Raw genomic sequence first — 15,787 nt, forward strand, 5'->3', positions numbered from 1 at the left:
CCGTGAAGCCTGCACTGCCCCCGTGATGCCTGCACTGTACCCGTGACGCCTGCACTGCCCCGTGACGCCTGCACTGCCCCCGTGATGCCTGCACTGCCCCGTGACGCCTGCACTGTCCCCGTGACTCCTGCACTGCCCCGTGACGCCTGCATTGCCCCGTGACGCCTGCATTGCCCCGTGACGCCTGCACTGCCCCCGTGACACCAGCACTGCCCCCGTGACGCCTGCACTGCCCCCGTGACGCCAGGACTGCCCCCGTGATGCCTACACTGCCCCTGTGAAGCCTGCACTGCCCCCGTGACGCCTGCACTGCCCACGTGACGCCTGCACTGCCCACGTGACACTTGCACTGTCCCCGTGACGCCTGCACTGCCCCGTGACGCCAGGACTGCCCCCGTGACGCCAGGACTGTCCCCGTGACGCCTGCACTGTCCCCGTGACGCCTGCATTGCCCCCGTGACGCCAGGACTGCCCCCGTGACGCCTGCACTGCCCCCGTGACACCAGCACTGCCCCCGTGACACCTGCACTGCCCCCGTGACGCCAGGACTGCCCCCGTGATGCCTACACTGCCCCTGTGAAGCCTGCACTGCCCCCGTGACGCCTGCACTGCCCACGTGACGCCTGCACTGCCCACGTGACACTTGCACTGTCCCCGTGACGCCTGCACTGCCCCGTGACGCCAGGACTGCCCCCGTGACGCCAGGACTGCCCCCGTGAGACCTGCACTGTCCCCGTGACGCCTGCACTGCCCCGTGACGCCAGGACTGCCCCCGTGAGACCTGCACTGCCCCGTGACGCCTGCACTGCCCCCGTGACTCCTGCACTGTCCCCGTGATGCCTGCACTGCCCCCATGACTCCTGCACTGTCCCCGTGACGCCTGCACTGCTCCCGTGATGCCTGCACTGTCCCCGTGACGCCTGCACTGCTCCCGTGATGCCTGCACTGCCCCCGTGACTCCTGCACTGTCCCCGTGACGCCTGTATTGCCCCCGTGACGCCAGGACTGCCCCTGTGACGCCTGCACTGCCCCCTGATGCCAGGACTGCCCCTGTGAGACCTGCACTGTCCCCGTGACGCCTGCACTGCCCCGTGACACCTGCACTGCCCCCGTGACTCCTGCACTGTCCCCGTGATGCCTGCACTGCCCCCATGACTCCTGCACTGTCCCCGTGACGCCTGCACTGCCCCCGTGACGCCTGCACTGCCCCCGTGATGCCTGCACTGCTCCGTGACACCTGCACTGTCCCCGTGACGCCTGCACTGCCCCCGTGACGGCTGCACTGCCCCGTGACGCCAGGAGTGCCCCCGTGACGCCTACACTGCCCCTATGAAACCTGCACTGCCCCCGTGACGCCTGCACTGTCCCCGTGATGCCTGCACTGCCCACATGATGCCTGCACTGCCCCGTGACGCCTGCACTGCCCCGTGACACCTGCACTGTCCCCGTGACGCCTGCACTGCCCCGTGACGCCTGCACTGCCCCCGTGACTCCTGCACTGTCCCCGTGACGCCTGTATTGCCCCCGTGACGGCTGCACTGCCCCCGTGACGCCTGCACTGCCCCCGTGATGCCTGCACTGCCCCGTGACGCCAGGACTGCCCCTGTGAGACCTGCACTGTCCCCGTGACGCCTGCACTGCCCCGTGACTCCTGCACTGCCCCTGTGACTCCTGCACTGTCCCCGTGGTGCCTGCACTGCCCCCATGACTCCTGCACTGTCCCCGTGACGCCTGCACTGCCCCCGTGATGCCTGCACTGCCCCCGTGATGCCTGCACTGTTCCCGTGACGCCTGCACTGCTCCATGACGCCTGCACTGTCCCCGTGACGCCTGCACTGCCCCCGTGACGCCAGGACTGCCCCCGTGACACCTGCACTGCCCCCGTGATGCCAGGACTGCCCCCGTGATGCCAGGACTGCCCCCGTGACGCCCCCGTGACGCCTGCACTGCCCCTGTGACGCCTGCACTGCCCCCGTGACGCCTACACTGCCCCCGTGATGCCTGCACTGCCCCCGTGACGCCTGCACTGCCCCCGTGACGCCTGGGCTGCCCCGTGACGCCTGCACTGCCCCCGTGACGCCTACACTGCCCCCGTGACGCCAGCACTGCCCCCGTGACGCCAGCACTGTCCCCGTGACGCCTGGACTGCCCCGTGACGCCTGGACTTTTGGGTGCTTTTACCCTGTACTCCACAAATTCCACAGGGAAAACCAGCGTTTCTCAAGTTTGGGGTGCTGAGCCGAGAGAGCTGCAGGAGGTTTGCTGCATGGCCACCCGCATTCCAGAGCTCTCTGGAGAGTGGTGGCTGCTGAGGGCCCAGCTCTGCAGGCAGTAGCATGGGCGTAAGAGTGGCCATACCACACAGCAAACTGCTCTTATTTCTGAGCTGCAGCTGGCAGTGGCTCTGTCTTCGGAGCTGGGCTCCTGGCCAGCAGCCGCTGCTCTCCAGCTGCCTGTGCTGAAGGCTGCACTGCCACCAGCAGCAGTGCAGAAGTGAGGGTAGCAGTACCGCAGCCTCCCCTACAATAATGGTAGTGACGCCACCCCACAATCCACTTTTGGGTCAGGATCCCTACAACTGCAACACCGGGACATTTCCAATTGACGGCGCTGACAACATGAACGTTACTATTTTAAAAATCCTATGACCGGGAAATTGACCAAAGTGGATCATGAATTTGGTAGGGCCCTACTCATGGGGCATGCTGGCCCCTGACTTCCAGTTCCTCGTGTTCTAACCATTAGACCCTACGCCCTCCCAGATCTGAGAATAGGACCCCGGAGTCAGAGCTCTCAGTGCCCCCCAGCTCTAACCCTTAGACCCCACTCCTCCTCTAGCTCTTCATGATTAAAGCTTAGTCAGGTGCCTACTTCAGACCCACCTTGTGCACATCACAAAGCCCAGCTGAAACCTGACCAAATGCTGCTACTCGCGGTGCTGACCGCACAGTGGGCCTTTTGGGGAAGGCGTTATGTCTCCATCAGCAGAGGAACTCCTGCCCCTCACCCCACCGGGATGCGTGTCCCTAAGATAAAGCTATTGGCACTACAGCAAGAAACGTGCCCACGAAATACCTGGAGCCAGGGCCGTCCCTCCCCAGCCCCAGCCCTGCCAGAGCGCCCACCATGAGCACGCACCTTGGCAAACCTGTTGACAATGCGACCCGTCGGGGTCGTGTCGAAGAAGCTCATAGGCACGCGCAAGATATTGCTGAGCAGCTCTTGGTGCAGCGTGCGGGATGCCCGGACGGCACCGCGGGCGGCCAGGAGGGCTCCGGCCAGCAGGAAAGCAGCTGGAAGGCAGCACGGCCAATTAGAGTTGGGCTCACGGGATCTGAGCCGCACACGGCCGTCGGGCGCTGCTGGGCTGCAACCAGTCAGCTCCCAGGGACGCCTTGGCCGAGAGGTCTGCTCCCAGCTCCAAGCCCTCCCGCTCCTCGCTCCTCGGGGACACCCTGGGCCTTGTCAAACTGGCCGGGGGTCCCGCCAGCCCGTGGCCACGGGGGGTCCCCGACTTACCCTGCGCCAGGCCCAGTGCCCCAAAGACCCCGATGCGCATGTCGCGCTGAGCGGCGGGGTAGCTCTGGTTCCTGTCCCACAGCGCGTCCTCGGTCCAGTCGCTCAGCCACAGGCTGTACCCCATGAAGGCGGCGTATTGAGCAACGTAGGCGATGAAAACCGAGACGGAGAATCCCCAGCCAATGGCGCGCAAGTACCGCAGGTACAGGGAGAACTTCACCTGCAGAGCAGCACAGCCCGTCGCGGCTTCCCACCGACATGGGACCGGCAGGCCCCCACTTCCGCCCCTCCCTACGCAGCGGTGCCCGGCCCCCCCGCGCCCTCCCCGCACAGCGCTGCCCGGCCCCCTGCACTGTGCCCATCCCCCCGCGCCCTCCCCACACAGCGCTGCCCAGCCCCCCACGCCCTCCCCACACAGCGCTGCCCGGCTCCCGCGCCCTCCCCACACAGTGCTGCCCAGCCCCCCACGCCCTCCCCACACAGCGCTGCCCGGCCCCCGCGCCCTCCCCACACAGTGCTGCCCTGCCCCCTGCACTGCCCAGCCCCCCACGCCCTCCCCACACAGTGCTGCCCAGCCCCCCACGCCCTCCCCACACAGCGCTGCCCGGCCCCCGTGCCCTCCCCACACAGTGCTGCCCAGCCCCCTGCACTGTCCAGCCCCCCGTGCCCTCTCCACACAGCACTGCCCTGCCCCCTGCACTGCCCAGCCCCCCACGCCCTCCCCACACAGCGCTGCCCGGCTCCCGCGCCCTCCCCACACAGCACTGCCCTGCCCCCTGCACTGCCCAGCCCCCCACGCCCTCCCCACACAGCGCTGCCCGGCCCCCGCGCCCTCCCCACACAGTGCTGCCCAGCCCCCTGCACTGTCCAGCCCCCCGTGCCCTCTCCACACAGCACTGCCCTGCCCCCTGCACTGCCCACCCTCCCACGCCCTCCTCACACAGAAACACCCAGCCCCCCACCACTCTCCCCACAGAGAAACACCCTGCCCCCTCACAGCACCACCTCCCCCAGCCCTAGCCAGAACGGCCTGCCCACCCTGCCCTCCCCAGCTGGCACCCCCTCTCTGGACACAGCCCCAGCCGCCCCCTCCACGGTTCCCTTTCCGCAAGGGCAGGGTGATGCGATGCGGCAGCAAAGCTGGAAACCTTCCCTCACCTTCCCCATCTCCATGGCCTCCTTCTCAATGAGCCTCTGCCCTGCCACCTCCTTCGCAGGCTGCCTGCCACTGGGCCTCTCCGGCCCGGCCTGCTGGGCCTCTCGCAGGGACTTGGTGCTGCAGGTGCTGAGGCTGCAAGAGGACGAGCGATGGGATGTCTTTGGGGGGGTTCTGCTTCGCTCTGCATGGAGCCTCCTGCTCCAGAACCCTGGCTGTGCCGGCGACTGACAGAGACCGGTCTGGGACCCCCTGGCTGTGCCGGCGACTGCCAGAGACCGGCCTGGGACCCCCTGGCTGTGCCGGCGACTGCCAGAGACCGGTCTGGGACCCCCTGGCTGTGCCGGCGACTGACAGAGACCGGTCTGGGACCCCCTGGCTGTGCCGGCGACTGACAGAGACCGGTCTGGGACCCCCTGGCTGTGCCGGCGACTGCCAGAGATCGGCCTGGGACCCTCTGGCTGTGCCGGCGACTGACAGAGACCGGCCTGGAACCCCCTGGCTGTGCCGGCGACTGCCAGAGACCGGCCTGGGACCCCCTGGCTGTGCCGGCGACTGCCAGAGACCGGCCTGGGACCCCCTGGCTGTGCCGGCGACTGCCAGAGACCGGCCTGGGACCCCCTGGCTGTGCCGGCGACTGACAGAGACCGGCCTGGGACCCCCTGGCTGTGCCGGCGACTGACAGAGACCAGCCTGGGACCCCCTGGCTGTGCCGGCGACTGACAGAGACCAGCCTGGGACCCCCTGGCTGTGCTGGCGACTGCCAGGAACCACCCCTGGGATCCCCTGGCTGTGCCGGCGACTGCCAGAGACCGGTCTGGGACCCCCTGGCTGTGCCGGCGACTGCCAGAGACCGGCCTGGGACCCCCTGGCTGTGCCGGCGACTGACAGAGACCGGCCTGGGACCCCCTGGCTGTGCCGGCGACTGACAGAGACCGGTCTGGGACCCCCTGGCTGTGCCGGCGACTGCCAGAGACCGACCTGGGACCCCCTGGCTGTGCCGGCGACTGCCAGAGACCAGACTGGGACCCCCTGGCTGTGCCGGCGACTGCCAGAGACCGGCCTAGGACCCCCTGGCTGTGCTGGCGACTGCCAGAGACCGGTCTGGGACCCCCTGGCTGTGCCGGCGACTGCCAGAGACCGGCCTGGAACCCCCTGGCTGTGCCGGCGACTGCCAGAGACCGGCCTAGGACCCCCTGGCTGTGCCGGCGACTGACAGAGACCGGCCTGGGACCCCCTGGCTGTGCCGGCGACTGCCAGAGACCGGCCTGGAACCCCCTGGCTGTGCCGGCGACTGACAGAGACCGGTCTGGGACCCCCTGGCTGTGCCGGCGACTGACAGAGACCGGTCTGGGACCCCCTGGCTGTGCCGGCGACTGCCAGAGATCGGCCTGGGACCCTCTGGCTGTGCCGGCGACTGACAGAGACCGGTCTGGGACCCCCTGGCTGTGCCGGCGACTGCCAGAGACCGGCCTGGGACCCCCTGGCTGTGCTGGCGACTGCCAGGAACCACCCCTGGGACCCCCTGGCTGTGCCGGCGACTGACAGAGACCGGTCTGGGACCCCCTGGCTGTGCCGGCGACTGCCAGAGACCGGTCTGGGACCCCCTGGCTGTGCCGGCGACTGACAGAGACCGGCCTGGGACCCCCTGGCTGTGCCGGCGACTGCCAGAGACCGGCCTGGGACCCCCTGGCTGTGCCGGCGACTGCCAGAGACCGGTCTGGGACCCCCTGGCTGTGCCGGCGACTGCCAGAGACCTGCCTGGGACCCCCTGGCTGTGCCGGCGACTGCCAGAGACCGGTCTGGGACCCCCTGGCTGTGCCGGCGACTGCCAGAGACCGGCCTGGAACCCCCTGGCTGTGCCGGCGACTGCCAGAGACCGGCCTGGAACCCCCTGGCTGTGCCGGCGACTGCCAGAGACCGGCCTGGGACCCCCTGGCTGTGCCGGCGACTGCCAGAGACCGGACTGGGACCCCCTGGCTGTGCCGGCGACTGCCAGAGATCGGCCTGGGACCCTCTGGCTGTGCCGGCGACTGACAGAGACCGGCCTGGGACCCCCTGGCTGTGCCGGCGACTGCCAGAGACCGGTCTGGGACCCCCTGGCTGTGCCGGCGACTGCCAGAGACCGGCCTGGAACCCCCTGGCTGTGCCGGCGACTGCCAGAGACCGGCCTGGAACCCCCTGGCTGTGCCGGCGACTGCCAGAGACCAGCCTGGGACCCCCTGGCTGTGCCGGCGACTGCCAGAGACCGGACTGGGACCCCCTGGCTGTGCCGGCGACTGCCAGAGATCGGCCTGGGACCCTCTGGCTGTGCCGGCGACTGCCAGAGACGGGCCTGGGACCCCCTGGCTGTGCCGGCGACTGCCAGAGACCGGCCTGGGACCCCCTGGCTGTGCCGGCGACTGCCAGAGACCGGTCTGGGACCCCCTGGCTGTGCCGGCGACTGACAGAGACCGGTCTGGGACCCCCTGGCTGTGCCGGCGACTGACAGAGACCGGTCTGGGACCCCCTGGCTGTGCCGGCGACTGCCAGAGACCGGCCTGGGACCCCCTGGCTGTGCCGGCGACTGCCAGAGACCGGCCTGGGACCCCCTGGCTGTGCCGGCGACTGACAGAGACCGGTCTGGGACCCCCTGGCTGTGCTGGCGACTGCCAGGAACCACCCCTGGGACCCCCTGGCTGTGCCGGCGACTGCCAGAGACCTGCCTGGGACCCCCTGGCTGTGCCGGCGACTGCCAGAGATCGGCCTGGGACCCTCTGGCTGTGCCGGCGACTGCCAGAGACGGGCCTGGGACCCCCTGGCTGTGCCGGCGACTGCCAGAGACGGGCCTGGGACCCCCTGGCTGTGCCGGCGACTGCCAGAGACCGGCCTGGGACCCCCTGGCTGTGCCGGCGACTGCCAGAGACGGGCCTGGGACCCCCTGGCTGTGCCGGCGACTGCCAGAGACCGGCCTGGGACCCCCTGGCTGTGCCGGCGACTGCCAGAGACCGGCCTGGGACCCCCTGGCTGTGCCGGCAACTGCCAGAGACCGGCCTGGGACCCCCTGGCTGTGCCGGCGACTGCCAGGAACCACCCCTGGGACCCCCTGGCTGTGCCGGCGACTGCCAGAGACCGGCCTGGGACCCTCTGGCTGTGCCGGCGACTGCCAGAGACCGGCCTGGGACCCCCTGGCTGTGCCGGCGACTGCCAGAGACCGGCCTGGGACCCCCTGGCTGTGCCGGCGACTGCCAGGAACCACCCCTGGGACCCCCTGGCTGTGCCGGCGACTGCCAGAGACCGGCCTGGGACCCCCTGGCTGTGCCGGCGACTGGCAGAGACCAGCCTGGGACCCCCTGGCTGTGCCGGCGACTGCCAGGAACCACCCCTGGGACCCCCTGGCTGTGCCGGCGATTGGCAGAGACCAGCCTGGGACCCCCTGGCTGTGCCGGCGATTGGCAGAGACCAGCCTGGGACCTCCTGGCTGTGCCGGCGACTGCCAGAGACCAGCCTGGGACCCCCTGGCTGTGCCGGCGATTGGCAGAGACCAGCCTGGGACCTCCTGGCTGTGCCGGCGACTGCCAGAGACCGGCCTGGGACCCCCTGGCTGTGCCGACGACTGCCAGAGACCGGCCTGGGACCCCCTGGCTGTGCCGGCGACTGCCAGAGACCGGCCTGGGACCCCCTGGCTGTGCCGGCGACTGCCAGAGACCGGCCTGGGACCCCCTGGCTGTGCCGGCGACTGCCAGAGACCGGCCTGGGACCCCCTGGCTGTGCCGGCGACTGCGAGGGACCAAGCTTGGACCTACTGGCTTTGGCAGGAGAAACATGGAAACTCCTCCCTGAGCCCAGTACTGTCCCCGCGTCCTGCTAATCCAGGCCTCCGCCCTCCTCCAGACACGCTTGCCCCCCAGGGAGTTCCGGCCTCGGGCTGCTCTGTGACATGGGGGAAGAGCTGAGTGCCTGCGAGTTGCCTGTCGGACCAGAGGGGAAGCCGTTCCGCAGCCCGCTCTGCCCTGTGCATGGGGGGAGACAGCCAGAGGGACCTCGCCCAGCCCGGGCCGAGGGCCCCACATGCCCCACGGGCTCCAGAGACCAGGGCAGGGCAGATGCTCACACAGAGCTGGGTGGGCAGGAGAGCTGATGGCTGGGGACAGGACCCACCTGCGGCTGAACCCTCTCTTCTGGAGGCTGGCCTCTCTTCTCAGGGTCATGGTGACTATGTCGCTTGTCACTTCCTCCGGACTAGCCTCCGGGACCTCGTCCAACTCCTCTGCCGCCCACGCTGAGCAGTAGACACGGGCGTTAGGAGCTGCCCGGCTGGAGGCGGCTTTAGGCGCTGGCCAGGGACCAGCACACGGCTCCTGGGCTGTCCTCCCACCCAGCAGTGCCCCACGGGGCCATGCCTTGCCACATGTGCTGACGTGTGCATGGGGCCCGTGGCGCTGGCGTGCCCCCAGGCCGGATGGGGATGGACGGCCGGGGCGCGAAGGGCTCTTGAACAATGTCGGGCTGGAGCGGACCCTGGCACCGAACAGCAGGGAGAGGGGATTCCCAGCCCTGCGCAGGGGCCATGGCCTGCCAAGCTCCTTCGCTGCCAGGAGACGGGTCCAAGCTCTCGCCCTGCTGTGGATGCCTCTGTTGGGGATGGGGCCTGGGGCCAGGCAGCCCCCGCTGTGAGCTGGAGGGGACCCCGTGCCCTTGGAGGAAGGGGGCAATGTTCCCTAGGCGGAACTGTCCCGTGCCTCTGCCCCCCCGGACAGCCCAGAGCGGGTTTCGGGCTTCGCTGGACTGCGCGGTGAGCTAAGCCACATGGGGCAGGCCCAGGCCGCACCAAACACAGGCCCCAGCTGCAGCCTGGGGCTTGGCCAAGCTGAATGGGGAAGAAGAGACACGCTCTGGGGCCAGTTTCCGTGGGACAGACGCCTGGGTCCCTGCAGAGCCCCGGGCTCCGGCCGCCGCCTGATCCGCAGCCGGCCTGGGTCCCTGCAGAGCCCCGGGCTCCGGCCACCGCCTGATCCGCAGCCGGCCTGGGTCCCTGCAGGGCCACGGGCTCCGGCCGCCGCCTGATCCGTAGCCGGCCTGGGTCCCTGCAGAGCCACGGGCTCCGGCCGCCGCCTGATCCGCAGCCGGCCTGGGTCCCTGCAGAGCCCCGGGCTCCGGCCGCCGCCTGATCCGCAGCCGGCCTGGGTCCCTGCAGGGCCACGGGCTCCGGCCGCCGCCTGATCCGCAGCCGGCCTGGGTCCCTGCAGAGCCCCGGGCTCCGGCCGCCGCCTGATCCGCAGCCGGCCTGGGTCCCTGCAGAGCCCCGGGCTCCGGCCGCCGCCTGATCCGCAGCCGGCCTGGGTCCCTGCAGGGCCCCGGGCTCCGGCCGCCGCCTGATCCGCAGCCGGCCTGGGTCCCTGCAGGGCCCCGGGCTCCGGCCGCCGCCTGATCCGTAGCCGGCCTGGGTCCCTGCAGAGCCACGGGCTCCGGCCGCCGCCTGATCCGCAGCCGGCCTGGGTCCCTGCAGGGCCACGGGCTCCGGCCGCCGCCTGATCCGTAGCCGGCCTGGGTCCCTGCAGAGCCACGGGCTCCGGCCGCCGCCTGATCCGCAGCCGGCCTGGGTCCCTGCAGGGCCACGGGCTCCGGCCGCCGCCTGATCCGCAGCCGGCCTGGGTCCCTGCAGGGCCCCGGGCTCCGGCCGCCGCCTGATCCGCAGCCGGCCTGGGTCCCTGCAGGGCCCCGGGCTCCGGCCGCCGCCTGATCCGCAGCCGGCCTGGGTCCCTGCAGGGCCCCGGGCTCCGGCCGCCGCCTGATCCGCAGCCGGCCTGGGTCCCTGCAGAGCCACGGGCTCCGGCCGCCGCCTGATCTGGAGACCAGACTGACAGTCCCGCCGGGCTCAGGGCAGCACTGGCTGTGTTCCTGGTGCTCCGGGAGGCGGAGAAGGGCAGAAACAGACCCGAGCTCTCTCGTCCCCCGACACGAGGAATACGAATCACACCAGCAGCCATGGGGGACCTGCCCAGGCCCCTGTGGGAAGCTGAGCCTGAGCCCAGCACATGCCCCCGTACCTGTGGCCTCCCCCTCGGGGGCGCTCCCCTCTTGGCTCCCATATGTGCTGAGGAGCTGAGCGAAGGTCCCCCCATTAGCCAGCAAGGTGCCATAGGAGCCCTGTTCAGACACCGCACCGGCCACCAGCACCACAATCTCATCCGTCCTTGGCAGGAAGCTGACGCTGTGAGTCACCAGGATCCGGGTCTGCAGCGGAGAACGGCCCCGAGGTTACAGGGTACAATGGGGCAGGACCCCCTGCTCCTGGTGGGAAACAAATGCACCCCCACCCCCACCTGGGGACCCGCCCCCAGGCCCTCCCCCACCTGGGGACCCACCCCCCAGGCCCTCCCCCACCTGGGGACCCGCCCCCCCAGGCCCTCCTCCACCTGGGGACCCGCCCCCCCAGGCCCTCCCCCACCTGGGGACCCGCCCCCCCAGGCCCTCCCTCACCCCCACCTGGGGACCCGCCCCCAGGCCCTCCCCCACCTGGGGACCCACCCCCCCAGGCCCTCCCCCACCTGGGGACCCGCCCCCCCAGGCCCTCCCCCACCTGGGGACCCGCCCCCCCAGGCCCTCCTCCACCTGGGGACCCGCCCCCCAGGCCCTCCCCCACCTGGGGACCCGCCCCCCAGGCCCTCCCCCACCTGGGGACCCGCCCCCCCAGGCCCTCCCTCACCCCCACCTGAGGACCTGCCCCCAGGCCCTCCCCACTCGTGGCTGGGGACCCGCCCCCAGGTCCTCCCTCTGCCACCCCCACCTAGGGACCCACCCCCAGGCCCTCCCTCCCCCTCCCCCACCTGGGGACCCGCCCCTAGGCCCCCCCCGTCTGGGGATGTGTGGGGCCCCCTTCACTCACCCCCACCTGCCAGATTCCCCCTTGCTGCTCCCTGCAGTGGGGTCTGTCCACACTACCCCCCTAGTTCGAACGAGGGTGGTTAATGTAGGCAACCGGAGTTGCAAATGAAGCCCGGGATTTGAATTTCCCGGGGGTTCATTTGCATGTTGCCGGGCGCCGCCATTTTTAAATCCCTGTTAGTGCAGACTCTGTGCCTGCGGCTCCACGCGGCTCCACGCGACTACACGCGGCTCCACGCGGCTTCACACGACTACACGCGGCCACACACGGCCGCACACGACTCCACGCGGCTCCACGCGGCTCCACGCGACTACACGTGGCCACACGCGACTCCACGCGGCCACACGCAGCTCCACGCGGCTCCACGCGGCTACACGCGGCTACACGCGGCTACACGCGGCTCCACGCGACTACACGTGGCCACACGCGACTCCACGCGGCCACACGCAGCTCCACGCGACTCCACGCGGCTACACGCGGCTACACGCGGCACGGACTAGGCAGTTCAGACTAGGCTTCCTATCCGGACTATCGGCACGCCTCGTTCCACATTCCACGAGTAAGGGTCGTTCGGCCGAGGGTGGGAGTGTAGACAGACCCGTGCAGAGCCCGGAGCGGCTCCCACTGCCAAGAGCCGGCCTCCCGTCCTGAGAGCCCTGAGCGCTGCCGGGCCGCAGAGGGGCTGCTCCAGGCTCAGCCCCGCTCTCACCTTGTCCCGCAGCAGCCCCTCGGGCCCCAGCACCCCGTCGAAGAGCAGCCGGCCCACGTGGGCGTCCACAGCCGACAGGGGGTCGTCCAGCAGGTAGATCTCGGCCTGGCTGTACACGGCCCTGGCCAGGCTCACCCGCTGCTTCTGGCCCCCGCTCAGGTTGATGCCCTGCCGGGGAGAGAGGGCGCGGGTGAACCCTGCAGCCTGGCCCACCTGCCTGTGCCCCACACCGCCCCCCAGCGTCACCGGCTCCCTGCCCCACACCGCCCCCCAGCGTCACCGCTCCCCGCATTCCTATCCTACCTGTCCCTGCCCCACGCTGCCCCCAGCGTCACCGGCTCCCTGCCCCACACCGCCCCCAGCGTCACCGCTCCCCGCATTCCTATCCTACCTGTCCCTGCCCCACACCGCCCCCAGCGTCACCGCTCCCCGCATTCCTATCCTACCTGTCCCTGCCCCACACTGCCCCCAGCGTCACCGGCTCCCTGCCCCACACCGCCCCCAGCGTCACCGCTCCCCGCATTCCTATCCTACCTGTCCCTGCCCCACACCACACCCCAGCGTCACCGCTCCCCACGTTCCTATCCTACCTGTCCCTGCCCCACACCGCCCCCCAGCGTCACCGGCTCCCTGCCCCACACCGCCCCCCAGCGTCACCGCTCCCCGCATTCCTATCCTACCTGTCCCTGCCCCACACTGCCCCCAGCGTCACCAGCTCCCTGCCCCACACCGCGCCCCAGCGTCACCGGGTCCCTGCCCCACACTGCCCCCAGCGTCACCAGCTCCCTGCCCCACAGCGCTCCCCAGCGTCACCGGCTCCCTGCCCCACACCGCCCCCCAGCGTCACCGCTCCCCACGTTCCTATCCTACCTGTCCCTGCCCCACACCGCCCCCCAGCGTCACCGGCTCCCTGCCCCAGACCGCCCCCCAGCGTCACCGCTCCCCACGTTCCTATCCTACCTGTCCCTGCCCCACACCACCCCCCAGCGTCACCGGCTCCCTGCCCCACACCGCCCCCCAGCATCACCGCTCCCCACGTTCCTATCCTACCTGTCCCTGCCCCACACCGCCCCCCAGCGTCACCGGCTCCCTGCCCCACAGCGCACCCCAGCGTCACCGCTCCCTGCATTCCTATCCTACCTGTCCCTGCCCCGCACCGCCCCCAGCGTCACCGCTCCCCGCATTCCTATCCTACCTGTCCCTGCCCCACACCGCCCCCAGCGTCACCGCTCCCCGCATTCCTATCCTACCTGTCCCTGCCCCACACCACCCCCCAGCGTCACCGGCTCCCTGCCCCACACTGGCCCCAGCGTCACCGCTCCCCGCATTCCCATCCTACCTGTCCCTGCCCCCCCAACCCTCCCACCATCACCGCTCCCTGCACCCCCATTCTACCTTTCCCTGCCCCACACTGCCCCCCATCACTGCTCCCCACACCCCCACACCTGTCCGTGCCCCACACCGCCCCCCAGCATCACTGCTCCCCGCATTCCCATTCTACCTGTCCCTGCCCCACAGCACCCCCCAGCGTCACCGCTCCCCGCATTCCTATCCTACCTGTCCCTGCCCCACAGCACCCCCCTGCGTCACTGCTCCCCGCATTCCTATCCTACCTGTCCCTGCCCCACACCGCCCCCCAGCGTCACCGGCTCCCTGCCCCACAGCGCGCCCCAGCGTCACCGCTCCCTGCATTCCTATCCTACCTGTCCCTGCCCCACACCGCCCCCAGCGTCACCGCTCCCCGCATTCCTATCCTACCTGTCCCTGCTCCACAGCACCCCACAGCGTCACCACTCCCCGCATTCCCATCCTACCTGTCCCTGCCCCACAGCACCCCCCAGCGTCACCGCTCCCCGCATTCCTATCCTACCTGTCTCTGCCCCACACCGCCCCCCAGCGTCACCGCTCCCCGCACCGCCATCCTACCTGTCCCTGCCCCACACCGCCCCCAGCGTCACCGCTCCCCGCATTCCTATCCTACCTGTCCCTGCTCCACAGCACCCCACAGCGTCACCACTCCCCGCATTCCCATCCTACCTGTCCCTGCCCCACAGCACCCCCCAGCGTCACCGCTCCCCGCATTCCCATCCTACCTGTCCCTGCCCCACACCGCCCCCAGCATCACCGCTCCCCGCATTCCCATCCTACCTGTCCCTGCCCCCCAACCCTCCCACCATCACCGCTCCCTGCACCCCCATTCTACCTTTCCCTGCCCCACACTGCCCCCCATCACCGCTCCCCACACCCCCACACCTGTCCGTGCCCAGCACAGCCCCCCAGCGTCACTGCTCCCTGCACCCCAATCCTGACCCACGTGCTGCAGATAGTCCCCCTCCACACCATATGCTCTGTGTACCCAACAGCCTCCCCCTACATACTCTAGACGGCAGCCCCAAGCCCCACACCTTCGCTGCAGCCCAATTGCCCCTGGGGTCCCCAGTCAGTCCCTGCGCTCTGAGCTAATCCTGGGCGCTCCAGATGCCTCCGGGCATCCCCCACCATCCCTGCCCACACACGCACCGAGGGCTGCTGCTTCTCTCTCCAGACATGCCTCCTCAGCCCCAGATGTCCTCCGCCCCATTCCATCCCCTTCCATCCCCTCCTCTGGCTGCCTCAGACGTCCACGCACCGCGCATTCCGGCCACCACGCTCCTTGAGCTTCACAAGCCCTCCGGCCTCGGCCCCCGCGCCCTGTCCTCCCCCCCGGCGCGCCAGGCCCAGCACCTTCTCGCCAATCTCGGTGAGGTCCCCGCCGGGCAGCAGCTCCAGGTCTGGAAGCAGAGCACAGGCCTCCAGAACCCTCCGGTACCGAGCCTCATCCAGGGCTGAGCCGAAGAGAATGTTGTCCCTCAGCGTGGCATTCTGGATCCACGCCTGCTGGGGGACGTAGGCCACGGAGCCCTGCCGGGAGAGCCAGGCACGGCTGCTTCACCCAGCCTGAGCAGGCCTCGGGCCCGGGGCTCGGGCAGGGAGATGGGCCCAGGGTGGAGCAGTGCCAGGCCCTGCGCAGGGAGCCAATCTCCGGGTGTGAGCTCTAGGGCTCAGCTGCCCCTGCCCGGCACAGGCGGGAATGGCTCTGTCTGTCTGTCTGGCCAGCGGCTCTTCCTAAGCAGCCAGCGCTAGCGCTGCCACATGCCGGCTGCAGCTTCCTGACAGCACGGCCAGGGCTGGGCTGGGCCAGGACACTGGGATGTGCCTAGAAAAGAGCCGGAGCCAGCTGTGGCCAAAGCCCTAGCCCCAGCCCCAGTCCTCCCCCCGCCGAAGGCACCGCGTGGGGACATTGCTGGCTGGTCCCCTTGTCACACTATTGGATTTTAAAGATCACTGCTGCAGCCATGCGTGTACAAAGGGGGCCCTGCGAGCTGGCATGTTCTACTGATGCTGCGTGTGCTCCGCATGCACATGTGGGACGTTTGTATGTGGAGTTCTGAACATGGGCTCTGTGCTGATACTGGCCGATTCTCTGGATGAGACAATGGGCACTGAACGTTCAGCCAGTGACTATGCTAAGCAGCAAGGGTCCAGGGACAATGGC

General features: G+C 70.0%; 1 protein-coding gene across 1 annotated transcript in view; it reads right to left on the reverse strand.

Annotated features, from left to right (window-relative positions):
- Positions 1-15,787, reverse strand: part of ABCC2 (ATP binding cassette subfamily C member 2) — an 84,339-nt gene that overhangs the window by 23,887 nt on the left and 44,665 nt on the right. The window contains 7 exon segments of the mRNA XM_075934449.1: positions 3,139-3,293; positions 3,520-3,739; positions 4,678-4,810; positions 8,816-8,936; positions 10,705-10,891; positions 12,253-12,420; positions 14,977-15,153. Coding sequence (XP_075790564.1) covers positions 3,139-3,293; positions 3,520-3,739; positions 4,678-4,810; positions 8,816-8,936; positions 10,705-10,891; positions 12,253-12,420; positions 14,977-15,153 — 1,161 coding nt within the window.

Source organism: Pelodiscus sinensis, chromosome 8 (genome assembly GCF_049634645.1).
Source record: "Pelodiscus sinensis isolate JC-2024 chromosome 8, ASM4963464v1, whole genome shotgun sequence".
NCBI classification, from domain to species: domain Eukaryota; kingdom Metazoa; phylum Chordata; order Testudines; family Trionychidae; genus Pelodiscus; species Pelodiscus sinensis.